Source organism: Babylonia areolata, chromosome 20 (assembly GCF_041734735.1).
Source record: "Babylonia areolata isolate BAREFJ2019XMU chromosome 20, ASM4173473v1, whole genome shotgun sequence".
NCBI classification, from domain to species: Eukaryota; Metazoa; Mollusca; class Gastropoda; order Neogastropoda; family Buccinidae; genus Babylonia; species Babylonia areolata.
In genome coordinates, this window is record NC_134895.1 from 18,158,525 (window position 1) to 18,182,525 (window position 24,001).

Below are 24,001 nucleotides of genomic sequence, written 5' to 3' on the forward strand. Positions count from 1 at the left end.
CACACACACTTCGCTCTCTCTTTCTCTTTTAGTGTGGACTTAAGAAAAGTACAACTGATTCATACTTTTCAGAGAGTTTCGTATCAGATCACTTTTCCTTTAGTCTGTAATTTTGCGTATTTCAGCATATGTACATGTGTGTGTGTGTGTTTATGTGTGTGTGTGTGTGTTTGTGTGTGTGTGTGTATGTGTGTGTGTGTGTTTGTGTGTGTGTTGTTTGTGTGTGTTTCTCTGTGTATGCATGTGTGTGTGACAGATGATCCTTCAGAAAGAAATCCTGCTGGAACGAGATGCCATGCGGTTGATGGCCTGTGTGGGCCAGGTGTTGTCGGTTCTGCCTATCCCTGACATCATGAGCTATCTGGATGCCATCCTTGTGCCGCGGTTACAACACTTACAGCACCTGGTCAGACAGGAGGTACTGTGATGCCCTGTCATTTATTGTATTACTCTTTTTGTCACAACAGATTTCTCTGTGTGAAATTCGGGCTGCTTTCCCTAGGGAGAGCGCGTAGCAACTCTGAGAGCGCTACCCATTTTTTTGGTAGTTTTTTTCTGCCTGATTTTATTTGTGTTTTTATCGAAATGGATTTTTTCTACAGTATTTCTCAGGGAAAACCTTCTTTTTTTTTTTGCCTTGGGTTCTTTTACATGCACTAAGTGCATGCTGCATGCGGGACTTTGGTTTATCGTCTCATCTGAATGACTAGTGTCCAGACCACCATTCAAGGTCTAGTGGAGGGGGAGAAAAAACTGGCAACTATGAGATTCGAACCAGTGCGCTCAGATTCTCTCGCTTCCTAGGCAGACACGTTATCTCTTGGCCAACACAGCAATTTTTAGATAGTGTGGACACTGTATATCCACTATTGCAATATTGTTTCAGTCTAAGAGGCACAAACACATCCTGTGCCAAGGAAACAGGAGAAACTGTGTGCATGAAATCAGGTGCCACACATGCTAGTACTTTCTCCCCTTCCTTAGAAAGTGAGTGGTTGTCTGGACACTAGTCATTCATGTGAGATGATAAACTGAGATCCCATGTGTAACATGCACTTAGCACACTTAAAAGAACCCACAGCAGCAAAAGGATTGTCCCAAGCAAAATTCTATAGAAAAATTGTCATTGATTGTGAAACAAATTCACTTGCAGACAGAAAAAAGGCGAAAAAATATGGGTGGTGCTATCTGTACTGTGGCGAGATGCTTTCCATGTGGAGAGTAGCCTGAATTTCACACAGAAATCTGTTGTGACTAAAAGTGATAATACAAATACAATATAAATACAATATTTCAAGCTAAGAAGCGCATTAGTAGTCAGTGCCTTTCATACATTTACAAGTTACTCATAGAAAAGCACTCACTTCAGTATGAAACAGGTCTATCATTTGGCATGGTGTTGTTGTTTTTATATAGTTATGAGCTTGTCCTGGAAAACACACTGAAACACGGATAAAAAAAAGATTAGCTTTTTTCTAGTGCCATATGTCTTGAAAACGCATAATAATGGAATGGAGATGCATATTTTTATACAGGTGGACACTGACAATAATGTCCAGGGATAAAACATGATATGATAATTTCATCAGTGTCTTGTTATTTAGTCATAATTCTCTTGATCCTGATCCTCTGTTTGTGTGTGGTGAGATGGGGAGAAAGAGGAAGAGTGTAGGTGTGTGTACAATTAACAGGCATGTGATTCTTCAGACTATAGTCTCAAATCAGACTGCGGGAAAATTGGAAATTGGCATGCTTCTTATAATTTCACATGTATTGTAATTATGGAGGCAATGTAGTGATTACAGACAGTAACAGAAACCCTCAGTCTCATCTCTGTTTTAGTGTGCCGCACATGAATGAGTGTGTGAACAATAAATTGATCTCTGTTTTACTTTTAGTGTGCACACATGAATGAATGTGTGAATGATAAATTGTGTGATGAGTGACTCAGTCTTTGTACGCCCATCGTGTACCAAGAGGTAGGTTTTATGGCTGCACTGTGTCTGTCTGTTTCAGCCGAGCGACGCTGTGCAGAAGCAGCTGGTGTTCCAGATCCAGCTCCTGTCCTGGTTGTTCAGCACGCTGGACACGGAGAAGGATGGGGAGGGCCACGACAATGCTCAGCCTCCACATCCTCCCTCACCCAGCAGCCCCAAACCTGTGAGTGGTTTTGTGCCATGCACAGGACAGTTAAGCTTACAGTTCAGCCAACAGCAAAGTGAAAGCTGTTTTATACAAGGTTTCTCCTCTGCAGTGGGAATTTAATTTACATCTTGGTCTTTCGTGAAGGACAATGACTTTCAAATTTCGAAATAAGATTGCTCTTGGCCATGCAGCCTTGTGGGCTTGTTGGCCATTGGGGACCATCCCAGCACTGACTGTTCTTAAGCCCTCTCGGCTGAGACAGTGGGGATGTAACATGGGCAAGATAATCAAATTCTAGCCCAGATGGTCGGGACAGCAGTTGCCTTCTCTGCTGTTCTGATGGTCATAGTTGGACGTGTCTTTCTGTGATTCATAACTGCAGGGCATTGTAAATTTTTGTGGCTTTTGAGTCATTTCAGAAACACTTTGTTTTGTTAATAAAAACAAAAACAAAACATATGTATAATAACGATGATAATAATAACAATACTGATAATGGGTATATATCAACAACAAAGCACATACCCACACACTTGAGAAATACATACCCAAACGTTACAGGCTGGTTAGTATTTTTATGCAGAAAGTGTTTTTGTTTTCATTGCTCCTTTGTCATATGTTCTTACCAGTAAATTGTTATCTTCATGTTGTCTGTTCAGTGTAATATGTTCTTAAAACTTAGCTGGTGTCTTTGTGTAGTGTCATTTATTATTGCCTGCATCTGAGTTTGTGTATGTATGTGTGTGTATGTGTTTGTGCTTGCATGCGTATATGTGTGTAGAACCTCTTGTTCATGTGTATACATTTGTATGTTTCAACACGCATGTCCAAGATGAAGTGAACATGTTTGTACGTGATCTGTTCCAGGTGTTTGTGGTGATGCAGCAGATTTTGCCAACGGTTCAGGAGCTGGTCTCCAAATGGAAAATGCAGCCAGCTGTTGTGGAGGTCAGTCTGCAAGTGGGATACAAGATGGAGGTCATAGTAACAACAATGATGATAATTATATTGTACATCTATGGCACAAATTCCCCAGACAGGAAACACATAGATATGAGATTCGTATACAACACTGCAGAATGGCACACAGCAGGACATAAAGACATACAAGATAAAGAAAAAAAGCATACATTTATACACCAAGACAATACTACAGACTGATCATGGGACTGGAAGTGGGGGTGGGTTCAGCACACAGTAGATGGTGAGAAGGGGGAAGTAACTGATACATTAGAATAGATGAAATTCCTGTGAAAACTCTGTGTTAAAAGGATGCATTAGTAATGATCTCCATTTTGAAAAGAATCATGAGAAATACTTTAAAATGAACAGTGCCGTCAGTTGTAAATGGTGTATGGTAATATTAATTATATTAAGTTTATAGGATTTTAAGCCTGTTGAGTTTCTGCGAACCAAATACCTTTTTAAAAAAGATGGTGGGATGGATATGGGGTAGATAGGGTAGATCGGAGAGTTAGACAAGTTAGCTACAAGAGCTTACTGATTTCAGATTAAATGATAACATTCAATACCCAGACATTTTCTAGATAAGATTGATCAGATGTGAAATGTACCAGAAATTTGTTTCATTAACTGTTCTGTTTGGGGAAGGAACATTCAGGGATGAGCAGGCAGATGAAGAGCGTAGGATAAGATGAGAATAATTTTATTATCTCAGATCAGAGATATTTGGCCAGGTCTGTTATCACAACATTGACAAGTATTCAACATGGAAACGTGATTGTAAAAACAGATATTAAGTACATGATGATGACAAGAATGTAAAAGCCTTGCAATACTTTGTTTCACACATTCACTCTCTACATTGCAGGTATTATATCTTAAATTTAAAAACAGAAAGAATCAAGATTTGTTGAATTCTTGAGCATAACATACTGTGTAAACCATATGGCCAGGTGGTGAATGAGATGTTCAAGAAATCCCTGGTGGTGCTAATGGATGACTTCAAATCGCTGGCTAACAGTGTGGCCACCATGATGATTGAGATGTACGAGACCACTCCACATGCCTCCATCCTGGATGTGGCCAGACAGGTCTGTGCAGCTTGGGAAAGTGTGGTGGTGATGGGAATGAATGTTGATATGTACACAGTAATCAAAGAGGTTGATTTATTTTTTTGTCACTTGTTTGTTGACAAGCATTTGAAAGAGCCACAAGAAAATCGGCTTTTTTTGTTGTTGTTTGAAGCAGACAGTAAAATCTTTTGAATGTGAGTCTGAATTCGATGTCAATGCGATTTGGATGTTGGAAAGTTTTCACTGCTGACTTTTAAGACTGATCCTGTGTTTGGTTTCAGTTTTTTGTGTCGCAGTTGTGAAGTGGGTTTGTTTTGGCAGTAATATTTTGACAGTCCTGATGATAAAGCCTGAGTGATCAGTTGGGCTATAAGTAATACAATTTGATGTTTTTGGTAATGATTAGGATGTATTTATAAAATTTGAGCATGATTTTGTTGTACTAACTCAAAATAAATGTGATTTTGCTATTTGATTCCTAGTTTTTGATGGATCTGTTCAAAGTTTTGAAGTCAGATAATTGCTGTTTCAATTTGATTTACATGTTTATACTACAGTAAGTTTTTGTGTGGTCAGTTTTTGAACTTTCCTATTATTCCTCCCAGTCTGTCTTCTGGCATTCTGCCTCCCTCTACCTCTCTTCACCAAGTGTCTGTCTGTGGTCATGTAGAAACAAGTATGTTTATTTTGTTCAGATTGTGCTGCTGTTTGGCTTTGATGCTGATTTCACACACTACGTCAATACATTGTTAAACGTCATATGTAACAAGACGTTACAACCTTTCCCTGCAGGTAAGGGTTTTTTTATTGGGTAGTTTTGGTATCAGTTCTTCTGTTGAATCATTTTGATGTTAATGTTTAAAAGAGGTGTGTGGTGTGTGTGTGTGTGTGGTTGTGCATAAGCATGGTAATAAAAACCTTATGTCCTTTTGTCCTCAAGTTCGTATACCATAGTCAGGATACATAGACAGTCGTTTGTGCCTATTTACATGCATGCAGGCATCTACATACATATTACTTGCACTTCACACACTGACCTCATGCACACATAGACACACAGATTTAAAGAGTGAAAGGATATGAAATGAGTAAATAAGAAACAGAATATGATGATGAGAATTGTATTATTGTAGTTATTGTTCTGATTATGTTTGGTCATATACTCGTTTATGTAAAAGTTCATTCAAATGCTCTGTTTGAAACAGTGGGTTTGGTAATTTGATTGTTGTAAAATAACATTTTTTGCATCACTGCATTGAGAAATGCTCCATTTAAAACACTGGCTTTTGGTAATGTGATTGTTTTAGAATAACATTTTTGCATTACTGCATTTAGGAATGCTCCATTTAAACAGTGGGTTTCCATTGGAATGATTGTTTACCTCCTGCCGGAAATGGCATATCATTGGCAAGCAGATGGTGGTCTAATGGTGAGATGTCGTATCACTGGGTTGCTGCGATAAATTTTGGCCGATAATAGCAAACAGATAGGCCTGGTTTGAATCAGTTTGACATGATAAGTTTATTTTAACCAAACTGGGAGTATAATACGAACTCCTCATTTTTGGCTATGTGATTGCTTTAAAATAACATTTTTGCATCACTGCATTTAGAAATGTCTTTGTTTTTCAGTGCTGCCAAACACTGATGTGGTGGAAGCTTTCATGATCTTTATGGCAAACGTGAGTAGGAATTTGGGCAAACTTATGATTTATCCATGTAAATTCAGGAGTTCTCTCTTTTATTCATTCCATCTCTTCTTTTGCAGGGTTTTTTTGGTTTTTATTTTTTTTTTAACATTTTTCAGATTTTTGTGTATATGGTTTGTCTTCTTCCTGTGCTTGCTAAGGTTTTTGATTTTTTTTATTGTAGCATTTTCAAGTCAGCTTTAGATTCTGTATTTTGAAATTACTGATCTCTTCATTCTCTGGTATTGTAATGCTTGAGTGATATATTGTGCAAGTTGAACATGTTTATAGGTATTTGGTCAGTTTAAAATCTGTTCAAGGTTGTTTATGGCCATCAGATATGTTGATTCATGTCTTCTAATGTTTGGTTTTAGAAGAGCCATTATATTTTGTAAGTATTGTATTTCTTAGTTTCTGCATTTTCTATATTTTTATGCAAGAAAACATGTATACTTTTATTTCGTTTGCAGTTACTGAAGAAAATGAAACCTGCACTTGTGCAGTCTGGCGTCAATCTTGAGGCCATCCTAAAAGCAGGTAAGTAGGTGTCTGTGTCTGTGTAAAGATTATTGTGTGAACAATTGCTACCAAATGTTAGTGGGTCATGGTAAGCATGTGTAATTAAACGTAATTTTAGGAAGAAAATTTCCTTTTGTCTATATAGTTGTGTGTGTACATAATGCGTGTTTACCTGTGTGCTTGCACAGACAGATTCAGCAAGGTACATGTGAATGAAGTGGAGTGTTTGGTCCTGTCTTTGATGTCTTGGAAGCTTAATTATACTTATATTTACCTGTTTTCACAGTGTTATTATTTTCTTTGTTGTTATAAATCCGGACACAAAGCACCATTTGTTAATATTATCACTTAACACTATAAATCCAGACACTTCTCCCCAATTGTTATTGTCATAACTCCATACTCTATGCCCAAATACAGAACATAGCTGGCCACATAGCAGGGCAAAAACGGTCATCCACATAGAAAGGCCCAGTTGCACATTCAAGCAAACATGGGAGTGGAAGTGCACTGAAGCAGAATAACAAGAAAGAGTAATGTAGTCAACCAAGCCTCATGACCAACACTTTGACTGTTGCTGTGCATCTTCCGTGGACATAAATATGACGATGACCATTTGCTGTGTGATTTTATGTCTCTGCTTTCACTTGATTTCTCGAACTGCACCTCAACCTATTTCTGACCATTCAAGGTCTCTCCACTCTTCTGCTAATCATACAATCTTTTGCGTTCCCAAAATTAGTTGAGAGAAACATGGTGGGAGAGCTTTACAAACCTGGAGACCAGTGCATTTTTCAGTCCTTCAGTCCCTCACTTACATCCTTGAAAACAAATCTTAAAATCTTACTTTTTAAGACACTCCATTCCATGTTTCTTTTATGTTTGTGTGTGTGTGTGTGTGTGTGTGTGTGTGTGTGTGTGTGTTTGTTTCTGACTGATGTAAAGCGCTTTGAGAGGTTTGAAAGCACTATATTAATGTGCTATTATTATTGTTGTGATGATGATGATGATGATGATGATGATGATGTGCAGGGCTGGTGACAATGTCTCTCTCTGAGCATGGGGTGGTGAAGGCCAGCTGTTTCCTTGTGGTGAGTTCTGATGGGTCTTCTGTGCTCTTCAGCAGGGTGGGAGAGACATTTTTGGCTTTTGGTTGAAGAATGGATGGGGATATTAATTATATAACTCTATATTGATGGCTTAATAGATGGGTTTTGATGAAGATTGGGAATTTATGGCTTTATTCTGATGGCAAACTAGATGGTTTGGCTGCAGACTGGGTGGGAAATTTATGGCTTTATGGTGCATCTGAGCAATTTTGGCTTTATATTGATGGCCAACAATATGGTTTAGCTGAAGATTGGAAATTTATGGCTTTATATTGATGGCAAACTACATGGTTTGGTTGAAGATTTGGTGGGAAATATTTTGCTTTATGCTGACGGCTAAATAGATTGTTTGGTTTAAGACAGGGATTTTATGGTTTCGTGTTGGAGGCTAACTGGAGGGTTTTGCTGAAAACCAGTTTGGAACGTTAGGGCTTTATGGCTATTTAGATTTGGATGGAGAGGGTAAGAATTGACTGTTGTCATTTTCTTTTTCTTTTTTTCTAAACCAGATTGAATTTTTGAATGCTGGGTCCGAAGAACAGAGCATCAGGAGCATTGTCAACAACAACATGCAGTTAATTGTCGACAGAGTTATGAGGGTAAGTCGTGGCACTGGATTTTTCTGCTTCTGTTAACCTGTTTTTGTAAGATCTTTTTATATCTAGAACATTTTTTGATTTTTTGAAATTGTATATGATGAATAATATTTTTGTATATTTTGAATTAGTTGTTTTTTTTATTGCACTTAAAAAAAAATCCCACCTTTTAGTTTCTGATTCTTTCCAAAACAAATTTTACTGCCCACTCATAAGAAATAAAATAGTTTGATCTGCCTACCTCCCCCTTTCAAGTCTTCCTGAAGAAGCCCAACAGGGCAAAGATTTTTTTAGAAGAATGAATTTTAATTAGCTGACAGTTTGTGTGCAGTTTCAGTGTATTTCTTTTATTTATATGAATATATATAATTTTTTCAGTCATCTTTCTCTATAATTGATGTGACTCAGATTTGCAAATGGATGTGTGCGCATTGCATGTGCATCTGTGTTACTCACGAGCATACACACATGCACACACACATGCACGCCCACCCAGCCAACCAGAGGCAAGCGCCGTGTGCACACAGGTATGCAAGATTGGTGCAGTGGTATCGGAACTGTTTGCAGGCGATTGGTGGAGAGTCTGCCAGACAGACCATGGAGATTATGTCGGACGTGCTGCTGTCGTGCTGCAAGTTCCACTTCCCTGTTCTGGACACCACCCTGCGGGCCTGCCTGGACACTGAGGGCTACCCCTCCCCCCGCGCCCTGCCGCAGGACAAGGAGAACTTCCTCAAGTCCATCATCAGGTATGGCCCGCCATTCATTGACGAATGCTCTGTAGGGAAAAAGAATGGATGGGTGTGAATGTGAATTGTCAGTTCATCAAGTCACATCATCATAACTACAAAAAAAAAAAAGAAAAAAAGAAAAAAAAGAGAGTGAATATTGGAAATAAACTGGTTCATTTTACATTGCGAGATAAAATTTCCCTCGAGTTTGAATGCTTCATCAAAGTATGTCACTATGTCTTGTTGATGACATCAGCAAACTCAGTTTAAAGGCACATGGATAATGATAGGGTAGGGAGCACAATTTTTGCCACATTGGAAAATCGTGGTACTTGGAAGATCTTGACACGGTCAATTTTCTTTCAAAAAACAACAAATGCTTGCTTTTTGTGCCCTGTCCATAATCAGCCCCAGTCATGTCTTATTATTAGTTCATGTTTTATTTTGCATACATTGATGTATGTTTTGTATGTGTATGCATTATCCATTTGCTCTTGTTTTCTTCCTCAGTAACAAAACCAACAAACGAAAGATGCGAGACATTGTGAAAGAGTTTTCTCTACTGTGCCGAGGCCTGCTGGGAACAGACTATGTGGAGGTGGCCAAGCAGCTATTATAGCCCACACCTGGCACTGACAGAAGCAGCAGTGCTACACCAGATGATACAACTATGTGATATGAAAAAAGGCATGCTGGCTCTAGGGAATGAGTCATCATTCGTTGGAGCAGTCGAGTCTGACAGCAGTCGGTGATCTAAGACAAGTGTTGGTGAGAGTGACTCGTTACCAGTGTTTTAGTTTACTCATATGTCGATGGTGAGGTGTCACTGTCCCATACTGCATATGAGTAGGAAAGTAAATATGCCATGGTGACAGTTCTGCGACATGGCATATGTCAGAACATTGCGTTTTTTTATTTGATGAAACTTGAGGGAATCCCTGTCGTGCTGCCCACTTGATCCTGTTTATTCACAGCCAAAACAAATATTTTGGATATAGCCGTCATTGGTGGACTTGCAGAAATGAGCGGCTCAGACTGTGACTGACATTGTTGACATGCGGTCAGTTTGTTTAGCACGTCAGTTCTTGCTCGGTAGGCTTGGCTTGCTGCAGAGGAGTCCAGTTTTAATTACACATACTTAACTGTGACCCACTAGTGCAGACTGTCCAGTTTCGTGTCCTGCAGATAAATGCTGGGCAGGCTGGGCATACTGTTGTATATTCTGAGACAGGCTGTTCCTATGGGCATTCCTTTGTTGGACGTTGTCATAACATTTGCACTGCAGTCTGCCTGTGCTCTGCCTGCCAGACTTCACCCCCACTCCCCCTCTCCCCGCCAGACACAAATTTTTAATGATTTTTAAACTGAGAAAAAACATCTTGGTGCAGTGAAATACTTGCCACATCATCTCTGTTTCTCAGTTCTTTTTCTCTAGTCTCTCTCCCCTGTCATGAGCTTGCAGAGTAATGTAATGTGTCATTGGTTTAACTATGTGAGAGATCATCACCCATACATGAATTAGCTTTTGTGTTCATAATCCTCATCTTACAATGCATTGTAAAGATACAAGTTCTGTGCTGAGTTTGCCATATTTGTTGAACCCACAGGCTGACCAAATCCCTTGGGATGTCCAAGCAATAAGTTCACAACACTGAAAATAACAATGCTTTACTGAGTATGAGTAAGAATCTGCACCCCAAAGAAATGAGCGAATGTGTTGGCTGCCGTTTCTGACAAAGCAGCAGAGCTTGATTGTACAGACGTCTACTTCATAAAGTACTTGCATGTACCCTGATGCCTGCGTTATTAGATGTGCACACTGATGCACACACAAACACACACACACACACACAAACACACACACACACACACACACACACACACACACACACCGCACCACACCACACACACTTACTGACTCATTAATTCACACACTCCAACAGCCCTGCAGGCACGAGGAGAAAGAATGGTGAGAAAGGTTTGAGAAATTGTAGAGAAAGACTGAAGTGCACGTTGACAGCACAGTGGTGGACCAGTTTAAGTTTCCGGTGAGAGGCGCACTTGTGTATGCAGTGATCTGCAGGGTACAGAAAATGTGCTGGTACTGAATTGCTGTGAGTGGATGGTTATCTGGAATAGGAAGATGGGTCCGTTGGTTACAGGATCTGACTAAAGAAGCATAGGTTCTGGGTTTCATTCTTGAAGGGTTGAGGATTTTTCTTGCACATGCATGCTTACATGTGCTCATGCCCCCTCCCCATCTGCCCACCCCCCAGTCTCCTACTCCCCTACTCCCTCCCTCCCCTCACACACACACACACGTAAGCAGGCAAGTGTGTGGGCACACACACACACGCTTATGCGCGCGCGCACACACACACACACACACACACGCACACATGCATGCACATATGCACACAAGACAAATATCTGCTTTGCCTTAAAAGAATGTTCCTCAAGAAAGTCTTTAGAAAATCAAGATTGTGAATAATTGTATGTACAAACAGACAACTGCAACAGCAAGAAAGATTTGGAAGTATTCTGTGGAGAGCAGTCCAAATTATATTGAATAAATATGAGAAGAATCAATATAACATCTCTTGACAAGACATTAATGTGTTAATTTACAATATTTGTTTTGACAAGACATTTATATGTTTTTCAATAAATGAAAGGAAAGTGAACCACCCAGTGGTGGTCAGGACATTATTCAGTTTCATTTAAAAATCAAGGTGCCATTCTCAATGACAGATTATGACTGCTTGCAAAAGGAGCACCATCCTGCTGTGTTGTTCCAATGAAAATTAAAGTTTGTAACTTCTCAGTACCCCAGAACCTTACACTAATTCAACATCTACCTACGATAGAAATAGAGAAGATTCTGTATCTGTTAAAAGGCACCACCCAGCAGATACAGTTAAAGTGGAAACAATTTTCATTGATAAGATCATGTTTTGGTGCAGAAGAGGCATTGCCAGAATATAGGTAGTCCCAGTGAAGAGAGGTGGTAGTGCCCACTCAATACCCCAAAACTTCACACTATACCTGTTTCAGTGAGGACAAGGAGTAATGACAGATTGGAGAAAGAGAGAATGTGAGTGTGTGTGTGTTTGTGTGTGTGTGTTGTGGACTGAAACTGGACGCATAATGTTGAAATTTGCATACCTTAGATTTGTCGGAGATGGTATTATGCAAATGAAGTCTTTCACATACATGTACAGGTTGATGATATGAAAACGGAGGAGACTGTGCCATGAGTGGTCACATTCATAGGTTCAGAACAGAGTTATTTAGATTTTTTTTCCTCTCTATCTTTTAATTCTCTCAGTTTTTGTTTTTTTTACTTCTTTCTTTCCCCCTTTCTTTTCACGTCTGGTATTTTTCTTATCTTGAAATCCATTCAGATCAGTTTTTTGTTATCATATTCTAAAAAAATTTAGCTTTTAGATCATAGTAATTGGTAGATAATGCTGTGAATGACTTTGTTAGTTATACATATATGTATGGCATCATTTTTTTATGTTCATATCTTGTATGTTTTAGTGACTGTTTTTAGCTGACAGTTTAATATGATCTTTTAAAAAGAAATACACCATAGATGAGAATAGAATTATTTTCAAGTAGTTTTGTTTTATGTGGTTTGGTTCAGTAGAGATAGTGTGAATAATGATTTTTGATCACAAGTCCACAGCAAGTCAAAAAGATTTTAATAGTAAAAAAAAAAAAGAAAAAAGAAAAAAAAAAGAATAAATGAATGAAATAAAATGAATAAAAAAGAGAGAGAGATTACTACATTTGTGGATTAATTTGATGAAATGCTGAGTCGTAAAATGTGTGGTAGTTTTGTTGTCATGTTTTTTTTTGTTTCTCCACTGTGGGGAATTTGGTATGTAATTAATGGTTGTGTTTGCAATAGGTAGATATTGAGTGTGGTGATATCTAGATTCTGTTAGAGGGAGTTAAACCAAATCGTAAGCTGTTATCATGACAACAGCTTCACAGAAGCAGTGCATGAATTATGTGCATATTCATGCAGTGGTATATCATCCAAACCATTTATCATTTACGCACAAGCATGCATATGCATGCATGCACACACATATGTGATGTGATGTGGAGCATAGGGCAGACATGCAGTCATGCAGATTTCCTAGATCTGCATTGAACCAAGATCTGCAATGAACCACCACGACTGTCTCTTGTAGACGCACATAATACAGAGTTTATAGATACGTTAATGAAAGCCCTGTGTTGAAAGTTTGCTGTCTCAAAAGCCATGTGGCAGATGGGGCATTATGAACGTATAGAGCATCGAGTGCGTGTCATGATATAATTTCTGTCTTCATTAGGAAAAATCAGTTATACATGTGAACACTTAATTCACATGTGATCCTAGGCTTGCTGAGAGTGTTTGGCATTCTGTCTCTTACAATCCTAAGATTCATTTCACTTAATGAATACAATAGAGGTAGTTTCATTAGCATGGCCGCAGTTCCCAACAGTGATAATGATGCAGTAGGAAGTTTGTAACTGTTGCAATTGTGGACAGTTTCAGTTGTAACGACATGCTTGCTGACATAATTAAAGGTCTGTCCATTTCAGGACGGTCAGATTTTGTGTAATGTATGATGGTGCCTAGTGTTAAGCTTGGCTTTTAGGATTGAGATCTGTACATAGGGAAAGCTGTATCGGCAAGATTATTAATCGCTCATCAGCAATAAGTCTTGATTTTTAACACAAAGATATGTTTTGAGGTTTGGTTACATATTTTGTGTGCGTATGTGTTTATTTGTGCTTTGCTGTGGGCCAGTTTGTTTATATGCAGCTGTTATCATGTGGGATTGATCTGGTGCTGAATGAAATGCCATGTCATGTCTGTCTGTCTCATGGTCCCTCTTCCAGCTCTTCCATGGTCTTCCTCTACTCCTTGCTACTAGAGACGAAGAGGAGGGGGGCGTTTCCATGTCTCACATTATCAATGACACTGGACTGTGCTACACACTCTGTGACTAGTCCAGTGCCATCTACATACAGATGTCTGTATATTGTAACAGATGTGACATTTCGCTTACTGTGCATCTGTGCATCTTTTTAAGAGAAAATGACATAATAAGTCAACATGTTTATTGCTGTTACTAAAAGGAAGAAGAAGGGGGAGTATTTCCATTGATTTCTTGGCTGTCCTGTTCTCAGCAGCTTGGATCTGTGCATGTATGTGTGTGGCTGAGTTGATTTGGAATCATATTGGTTCATACATGTCCATGGAGGTTACAAAACAAAAGAAGTCCAAACTCTAAGATTGTTAAACTTGCTTTGCAGTAGAAGATTTTGAATAGCGTAGATACATTCATTTCTCTTTAGTGTTCTTTGTTGTAGTGAAGAAGTAGGTGTCGAAAGAAATGTGTGACACAGTATGGAACGCTCTTCACGGGTAACAAGACGAGAATCTCATGTTCAGTCCTTTCATTCTAGAAACTCTTACATCAGTTTTTATTTTGTGTGTTTTTTGTTGTTGTTGTTTTTGGATGAGTTTGTTTTAAAGTGTTTTCAACAATTGTGTGCTTTGGTAAGGAAATGTACAGTACTGATCTTGATTAATCCCTGGTTCCACACAGACAGTAAAATTGTAGGCAACCAAAGCCTGAACATCACTAACACATTATTCATAGATTGGGTGACCAGGAAAGCAGTCGACTGTTCTGTTTTCAGAATATTGGTGGTATCTTGATTATTGAGCTCTGTTTTGTATATTTTCCCACATGTTTTTACTTGCTCGACATAGATCTTCACAGGATTTTGAATAATGGCTTTAAATGTAACATGTGTGTTCCACTTCAGGTTTGTTTTAGAGGGTAGGAAATTGATTGCTGGCATGATCACTGCAAATACCATGTGCTTATTCACTTATCGTAATTTCTGGATAACGGGAATGGTCAGTGTTTATATTGTGTTTGCATGTTCATTTTACTGTATTTTTTCAGAATACTCTGACACACACATATTTAATCCTTTGGTTGATTCAAGGAGGAAAAGTGAGGGGAAGTGGATATGTTAGGTGCTGCAGGACTATACCTCATAAGGACAGACAGGTGGACTATACATTATAAAGACAGACAGCTGATGGTCAATACTAAGCACACTATACAAGGAAGTCATCTGTGATATCAGCATGCATCAAGAATATGAAACTTAATCAGTTACTGGCATTCAGCACAAAATGTGTTCCATCCTGTAACATCAGCAGTATATGTTGTGAATATGAAACTTCAGTCAGTTATATGGATTTGACACAAAATATGTTACATCCTATAATACCACAATGCATTGTGAATATGAAACATCAGTCAGTTATTAGCATTCAACACTAAATAACTTTTTAAAAAAAGATATGCCTGTTAAAAAGTGTTGATACTTTCCATTGCCTGTGTCAGGGAGAGGCTTCGAGATGTTCTGTTTCTTGTTTTTGTGTTGGCAGTGTCAGCTTTGCTCCATACAGCTCTGCCTCTTTGTCAAAGAGCAGACATGCAGGAACAGTTCATTGTCAGGCATGAAAACCAACATGAACATACAGTCCACATACCTCAAAGGAAAAGAAGATAAAAGAAAATGAAAGAAAAGAGGATAGAAAATGCGTGTAAATTATTCAAAGATGTATTCTTTACATGTAGAGGCTGGCTTCTTTTCCTCATTCTTTTATTAAATCCATACTGCTGTTATTGCTATGTCTATCTAGTCACAGGACTACACACGATATCCTCCGTATTGATGCTTGTCATTGCTTGTTGTTGTTTTTTATCATGTGGTCCAGGGTTTTCATTTGATGTGTTGTTTACCATTGTGTTTTTATGGTCAGTCATTCATGAATTCAGGCTTGAGCTGCACGAAAACCTTCTTCAATGGACCATTGGCTTTTAATCATGTGGACTGCTTCATTGGTTAAAAGCTGCCTGGACACAAGGACACAAATGTTGTGGATGTTACGAAATGTGGCTGCGCTCTTCATGCCCTCATACTGTCTCAAGGAAATGTTGAACATAAATTATGCACAACTTTCATGAAATTATCCTTGTTTGTGGACTTGGATTATTACACTCCGTTGAACAGAAAATGATAAAGCTAACTTTGTACTGCATGACATCTGGTGAGGTTTTATTTCATTGTGGCACTAGCTTTAGAGTAAAGGAGGACCAGTGGAACAACTGTTGCTTTAAAATAAGGAAGTGGTTTCTGATTCAGTCTGAAGATTGAATGTCCATTCTGTAAAGAATGGTTTGTGATGGTGCGCTTCAGAAAATTTGATGGTGTGTTTGTACCTTGATATTTTGTGTCCAGAATATAGGATCAGGCTCTGTATTACAGTACATTGTAGTGCTTTAGTTTATTCCATCGAGGGTAGGAAGTACTATATGGTTCATTAGAATACTTGACAAGTTTGTTTTTCCTGATTTAAGCATGAAAACGTTTCTTCTTTTGGGAGTATAAATCCTGTGGTTTCAAAAAGCTATTACGTTGAGACTTCCCGCTAGTGTTGAGGAACAAATAACATGTTCTCTGAAAATTATTCTCTGTGATTTATAGAAAGAAGCTGTGGACGTGCCTGTTTGGTTCTGAATTTTAATTAAACAGTAAAGATATAGAGTAGCTATCTCCTAATATATTGTTAGTGCACACCCCATTTTGTTTGTAATTAGTTCAACATTCTCTTTGTTGCCCACCTTCCCCACTTACATTTTGTTTAGTTTTGTATTCTAGCCTTTTATTGCATGCATATAATCCATCTTTGGTTGTGTTGTAGTGGGTGTGCCAGGCGGTAGACTGGTGCAGCGACTTCATTGTTAAACTGAGCTGTCTTTCATGAAGCACAGAACCGGAAGTCCAGACGTGATGAACAAATGAAGTCCGTCCTGAATAGGCCAGTCACTTTAGTCAGTGGAGGAAATGATTAGTCTGTTGGTGTCTGCGGTGTATTGGTTGTGAGTGTAGATTGTGAAGGCAGGATATCCACTGTTGAGAGAGATGAAATATTTGTGTTTCACTTTGAGTCTTTTTCTTTTCTTTTTTTTTTTTTTTTTTGTCTTTTTTTTTTGATTCTGAGACTGATGTGAATTATTTTTTTTTGTTATTGTTGCGAAGGGCATGTAAAAGCGCTTATTTATTCATATGGATGTTGATGTGAATCAGATAAAAATGCATATGTTTATTGTTGCTGAACAAATATGATTGTAACTGTTACTTAATATTGTCAGTCAGCTGGTGCTTAAGCAGATGACCTCTGGTTTTAGTAATTAGCTTTTTTTCAGCTTCTATCTTCAATAAATGAATAATAAACAAATAAAAAGATAATAAAAATATATATTGAACACAAAGCTTAGGGTGGCATATTCCTTTTCCTTCAAAAATTTGTAATGTATTTTTTTTAGAATTGGTCTTTGTGATGCCTTTTGATTTGTTGTACACAAGGTCTGGAGTGATTAGATAGAGCCAGTTTTGCACCTGCTTTCAATTTTAGCAACACCCATTTCATTGCATTAGCATGTCTTAAAGTGCAAGTGATTCAACTGTTTTGTTTTGATTTCTGCTAGTGTTCAAATACAGAGTACATTTTTCCCCATTCAGTGCATTACACATGCTTAGAGTTTTGTAATTGGCTTAAAGAATGGTCTCTATCCCTACTGGATGGTTTGGGTGATTTGGTTTGGTCTTAAAATCACCTATGTGAATAGATCATGACTAAATCCAGTCACATTTGTTTGATTTTTATGCCTGGTGATCAGACCATTGAGAGGTTTGTTTTTTTTTTAAACAAAGGAATTAACAGACAAAACTGGCAGATTAGATTTCTAAGAATATTCTTAAGAATTTCAGTGGTATTATTTTACAGAAAGTAATTTGAATGCATATGTCTTAGATACTATGCTTACTTTTAGTGTGGAAAGGCAATCCTCCCTTACCAGGTTTTAGAACCAGACTCAGATGTCTCTCTTAGGTCAGAAGGTTTCTAGGGCTCCTTATTACACTGGCAGCCACGTTTTATTCTGGAGGTGTGTTTAACTGCTTGTGATGTGTAGGTATTGATATTGTGTTACACATACCATTTACTTGTTCTAACAGCTCTTCAGGATCTGTCCATCTCTTTCTCCCCCATACAGATAGTCAAATGATGAACGGGTCAGAATTGTTGGAGATATTAATCAGATTTTTGGTGTCTGACTGAATTGTATAAAAAAATCAGAAGCAGGCTGTGGTCAGCAGCTTTGTCCTGTCTGGCCATTTTTTTTTTTTTTTTTTTTTTTTTTTTTTTTTTTTTTTTTTGGTGAATGCAGTATTTGCATTGGTCATGCATCACCTCAGCCAGTCAGAGCCTTTTGTGCCATCAGTCACCGAGTTCATCTGCCTTTTTTCTTACATGTATGATAGAAATGACTTGCCATATAGGTAGCCATACTCCATCTTCAGTGCTGTGCATGTGAGACATATTTTTTGTGTCCACAATCCACTGAATGCTGACATGGATTAAGGGATCTTTGCATGTATCAGATCATATGTATACCCATACACACAGATGAGGTTAACTCTCTCCATACGAACGGCGAAAGAGACGACGTTAACAGCGTTTCACCCCAATTACCACCATCAAACTATTGCACGTGGAAGGCTCTTATACTGAAGAGGTGAATGTTGACAAAGATACCACAATTCTGACGACGGAAGCTAAAGGTTGGGTCATTCAGACACCCACTGGACATCCGAGGGGTCTGTGTAGAGGAGAAGAGAGGACTGGCCGTACTGAGTGAGTTAAGGCACAACTAGCAGGTTGGCAAATGGAATCTCGATGCTTAACTTGCCAGGCACCAGTACCATGATCAAACACAAGAAGCCTCGGATTAAACTTTCTAACCACTTGGCCATTGTCCTCATCACTTTTTGTTGTTGTGATCATTCCTATACCTAAGGAGTTAGCAGTTTCTGCTTAGTATCTGATCTTTTGTCATTGTTATCATAATCTTTTAAGTGCACTGATAGGCTGTGCAATGCAAGGCCGGGCTGTTACAGTACCTGATTGGTCACTAAAATTGGCTGGACTGGGAAAGACAAACTGTTAGTAGTTTTGTTTATCCAGACAGGCACTGTTAGAAGAACACCTCATATTCTAATTGTTGGGTAACTTGTCCAGTTCATTACAAATATGAAAAGATTAATGATGTTCATATGAGCAATTTGCATAGTCTGAACATACTGGTGGGGCATTCAGGGGGAAGGGGAGGAAGGGGTCTTTTATGTCTGCTGGACATGCGCATACATTTCTGGCAGTGTGTGGCTGAACACGTCCAAGTTCATAGTCACTGGCAGATTTGATAGTCAATATAAGACTGGTCCAGAGAATAAATTCTCTAGTGTGATATTAATTTATCATTTTCTTTGATTCAGACAGAGCCAGTGTGAAGTGATTTTTCTCTTGATTGGTTACACTTGATATAAATATATATATATATATATATTGCGCATGCATGCTGCTTTTTGTGCTGTTTCTCAGCAGCACTTCCCTGTTTTGCATGGATTAACAAAATGACACCTTGATGTGTGTACTCTAGTTTTCAGCCTGTGAGATGTCTCTCTTTTGGGAGAGAAAAAAAAATCACTTAAATCAAACCAATTTGGCTGATGAGCTAATAATAAGCAGCCCATCTATGTCTAATTAAAATGAAATCTAATAGTATTTTAAATGCCATCCAGTGTGATCTCACTCAATGCTAGATAGTTACAGTTTCAACATAAGACAACGTGGATGCACAAGACTTGATAACATACTTGGTCATGCTTGACAAGTCACCTGTAGTGTGGCTTCAGACAGTTGCAGACAGCGTTTGTACCAGTGGCACACTCCACCACATAGAAATTCTGAGCACTTAATGTTTAACATTTATCCAGAGTATCCAGTCTGTTAGTATGAAGGGCATAAAAGCAACAACAACAACAAAAAAAAAAAACAGAAAAAAAACCAACAAAAATTAGGCATGCACCTTATGCATGGCAGCATCTTGATAGGCTGGAAATTATGGTACATGGCATTGATGCTCCCTGCTGGTTTTTCTTGTCAAGAAACACTTGCATGCTGCATTGCCTCAGTTGTGAGTATTGTGGTATTGAACTAAAAACCTTGCATGTTCATTGGCAATTGCTTTTCCCACTGACCTCACCCAGCCACTCAGAATGTCTTGCTTCTTTTTTTTTTCTCCCCCTCTCAGTTCTTTGTTAGATAAATAAACACAGAAAAAAAGAAAACCAGAAAGGGGATGAGGGTCTGCTGTTTGCATGATCATAGCCAGTACTGTACTTTCTTGTAACAGCCAAGCTAATGATAACACTGTTATGGAGATTTTGGATATAATCTATACTACAGGAATTAATCACAAGCTTTGTTCAAGTTAGCATGATCATAGCCAGTACTGTACTTTCTTGTAACAGCCAAGCTAATGATAACACTGTTATGGAGATTTTGGATATAATCTATACTACAGGAATTAATCACAAGCTTTGTTCAAGTTAGCATGATCATAGCCAGTACTGTACTTTCTTGTAACAGCTAAGCTAATGATAACACTGTTATGGAGATTTTGGATATAATCTATACTACAGGAATTAATCACAAGCTTTGTTCAAGTTAGCATGATCATAGACAGTACTGTACTTTCTTGTAACAGCTAAGCTAATGATAACACTGTTATGGAGATTTTGGATATAATCTATACTACAGGAATTAATCACAAGCTTTGTTCAAGTTCATAGTCATCACACTGTGAGATTGTGTGCCTTTGTCAGTTTAGACGTGAAGCAGTTGGAAAGAAGCTGATGCTTCATGTGTTATTTTGCTTATGAATAGAAAAATAAATTTTACATACAGAAACAAAACAATGCAAAACGAAGAGAGGGTACCCCTTTCACACACCCCCCCCCCCCCCCCCCCAAATGGAGTATGGTTATCTGAATGGCCAGGTGAAAAACAAGTCGTACATGTAAAAGCCAATTTGTAGGTACCAGAGAATGAGGTAGTTGCAGACCACTAACCCTCAGAAGCAGAGACCCAGGCACTGACACACAAAATGACAGACCTGGAGGAGGCTGGTCAGTAGTAGTTCTGTGCGGTGCCCCTGTGATTTCTTCACAAAGTAAAGGGAGAAGGAGGACTCGGAACAGAAGGTGCATAGATGAACAAGGGGGGAACACAGAAAAGAGAACAGTCATAGGAAGCAGACAGTGCAGATTCAACAGAAAATGCACAGAATGTTTGTGCATAGTGTTCAGACATGTGGAAGTACTTGCGCTACCATACAGGTAAAATCATTGTTGTTATTTTTTTCTAATTCTTATAACTAGTTGTTTATTTCTTTTACATAATGAAGATTTCTTGTCGATGTAGATGCTTCTGTATGAGCAGTGTGAAGCACAATATCAACCGTGCTTTCCTTCACAGCATACTACAGATCTTGTATGTGTTAGTCAAATCTGTGGAATTTGGGTGGCTTTGGGGAGGGGTATGTGGAAAGATAGAACGATACTACCATGGTTTTAGTGCACTGCAGTATACATGTCTAACAGGGTGTGGGTGCAAAAAGGAAGAGAAGTACATGGATGAAATATCAGTTGTCCTCTCCCTTAATGTTTCCCCCCATGCACCCCTTCTCTTCTGTCTCAAAACCTCCACCATCTGCCCCCCCCCCTCCTCCACAAACCCCCATTGGTTTTCCTGTCTAAAACTACCAGCACTTACCTTGATGTGACTTTTGATTGCTCAATATTGCCAGATAGATTTGTTTTTGTTTGTTTCAGTTTGTTTTGTTTTTGTTTGATTGTTTGTACTAGTGAGAAAAAATAGATAACTCTGAACTTGCGGTGACATCCTGACCTTTGATCTTTTGACCTTGACCAGTTCTGAACATTCCCCAGACACCATTGGAAGCTTTTGATCAATGTGTTCTGGTGATGTGTGCAAAATGATTTTTCCTCAGTCGTATGGGAACGGAATCATGTCTTTAACTTTGTGGAAATGGAGTTGAGCCTTTGCTTTTCAAGAGTATGGTTTTGGCGCATTTGTAGTCTTGAATAGTCATTTACCAGTGCATGGATTGAATTTCTCATCCACCTGCCCACCCCTCTGAATAAATTTGCTGTTTTGTTTATTGTTATCTTCATATTCATTTATCTTGTTGATCCATTGCATATTTGCTTTGTTTGTAATTTTTTTCTGCTCATTTACTGTGTTGAATTGGTGACTGACGAAACCATTTTCATGATCTGTTTTTGTGTTGTGCGTGTTCCATTTTCACCATTCTTCTGTGCGTGGAGCCGTTCCTCTGCTTGTTCTGTATACTCACCACCCCTTTCTATGCATAGTGTTGTCTGTGCTCGTCCTTTAGATCTATGCAACTTTGGAATCATCGAAAAAGAATTCCTAATGGCCATTGATATATTATCCTTAAAGCATGTTATGTGTGTGTGTGTGTGCTTTGGCTCTGTAACTCCAGTCATGACTCTTTTATCTGCGTTGATTGTGGCTCCCTGTTCCCTATTTTTCCATTAACTTTGCTCATTAAAAATAAAAATAAAAAATGAAAATCTGACTAGGACTGTAGTAGTTTGGATTTATGAGAACATAGGCCTGGATAGAGTAACAGTTTGGAATTGCAAGCATATTTGTAGGTCTGAATAGATTCAGTTACATATTTTGGATTTACGAGCTTAGACTTTACTCTAGATGTTTGAGATTCATAGATTTGAAGACTTAATTGTTCAGCTCAGCTAGATATTTCAGCTATTATGTTTGAGCATGTAACTATGTGAATGTTTATTCCCCTTCCTTGAGTGACATTGTGTGTGTTTTCACTTCTTTTACGTTGTGCACTTTGTGTGTATGGATATGGAAATAGATCTGACGTGTGTTTGTGTTCTGAATATAAAGGTATTTAGTTAATTGCATAGTCAGTACAAAGTACTCACACAGTGAACTTGATTTCATGTTATTTATCACCTGTTAAACTTGATTTAGTGTTTGTTCCCCTTTTTGAAAAGAAGTGGACAGTTTGTATTCAAACTGTTGACATTTTAATTGTGTTTTTTGCATTCCCTTTGTTTTTTGTTTCTTTTTCAGGTGTGTTTCTTATAGGCTGCAAAAGTCAGACACGTTATGAGCCAGTCACTGACATCAGTTTTAGTTTTTTTTCTTTTGCTTACTTAAAATTTCATAGGACTGCACATAGCGATGCTGTTTTTTCATTTGATAAGTTGTATAGGGTTTCAGGATAAATACAGTCGGTTTCATGGACCATTGCTTGTTTTGACATGTATGTTTTAAGTCACACTTTTTTACATACACACTCACACACTCAATGTGTGTGTTAATTTTCATGTTCATGGAATAGTTGATATACTTTAATTTTTACTCTATCTCCCTTCCACCCCTTCTTCATTGTTATGTTGAATTGAACTTAAAATATTAATGTTTGTCATGGGAAAAAAAATCAACCAAGGGTCTGGATATCATGTACTCCAAATTGAAATTCACATCCATTCATAGATACGTGAAAGAGGTAAAGTCGTCATAAGCGACCAATGAATGCTAGAATAATGTTCACACCTGCTACAGATCATATAGCTCACGTGGCTTTGGTTTGTATGTCCCCCCACCCCCACCCCCCAGGAATTACTGATTATTCAATCTCAGCATTGTTTTCAGGTGCCAGAAATGTAATGAAAATTACAGAACTTTGTTTTTTCTTTTTTAATTTAAGGCACAGAGTAATCAGTTGTGATCGCTGCCCATACCCTGTATGCTATGGGCTTAATGAAAAAAACCCAAACCCTTTGCATCTATTATTTTGACATACATTGTTCTGTCACCCTCAAGGCTCAGTATACAGGAGTATTTTGTCTGTGGTGGCTGTTTTTTTTCCTTACCTGGTGGCTGAGTAAGCATTTCATTTCAACCCTGTTTTCAGATTTTTTTTCTTCCTGGACATTCCTGTAGTTGCTGAGGAAGAAACCTTAATACAGTCTCATAGACAAAGACTCGGTCAGCAATGATCAGATTGAATGGTGGTTGGGGGGGAGGGGGAGTCTATGAAGTTCTGTGCCCTTGCGCTGTTCCACCTGATGATTCTTTTTCTTTTGATTGTGTGGAATG

The 24,001-nt window shown here is 38.4% G+C and overlaps 1 protein-coding gene across 1 annotated transcript in view; it reads left to right on the top strand.

Annotated features, from left to right (window-relative positions):
- The window catches only part of LOC143295284 (importin-13-like), a 39,724-nt gene extending 20,405 nt beyond the window's left edge, over nucleotides 1-19,319 (top strand). The window contains exons 18-28 of the mRNA XM_076606904.1: nucleotides 257-418; nucleotides 2,017-2,160; nucleotides 3,013-3,093; nucleotides 4,062-4,199; nucleotides 4,877-4,973; nucleotides 5,813-5,862; nucleotides 6,339-6,405; nucleotides 7,420-7,478; nucleotides 8,006-8,095; nucleotides 8,660-8,841; nucleotides 9,334-19,319. Coding sequence (XP_076463019.1) covers nucleotides 257-418; nucleotides 2,017-2,160; nucleotides 3,013-3,093; nucleotides 4,062-4,199; nucleotides 4,877-4,973; nucleotides 5,813-5,862; nucleotides 6,339-6,405; nucleotides 7,420-7,478; nucleotides 8,006-8,095; nucleotides 8,660-8,841; nucleotides 9,334-9,442 — 1,179 coding nt within the window. The 3' untranslated portion in view covers nucleotides 9,443-19,319. The remainder of the gene's footprint in view (nucleotides 1-256; nucleotides 419-2,016; nucleotides 2,161-3,012; nucleotides 3,094-4,061; nucleotides 4,200-4,876; nucleotides 4,974-5,812; nucleotides 5,863-6,338; nucleotides 6,406-7,419; nucleotides 7,479-8,005; nucleotides 8,096-8,659; nucleotides 8,842-9,333) is intronic.
- The last annotated feature ends 4,682 nt before the right edge of the window (nucleotides 19,320-24,001 follow it).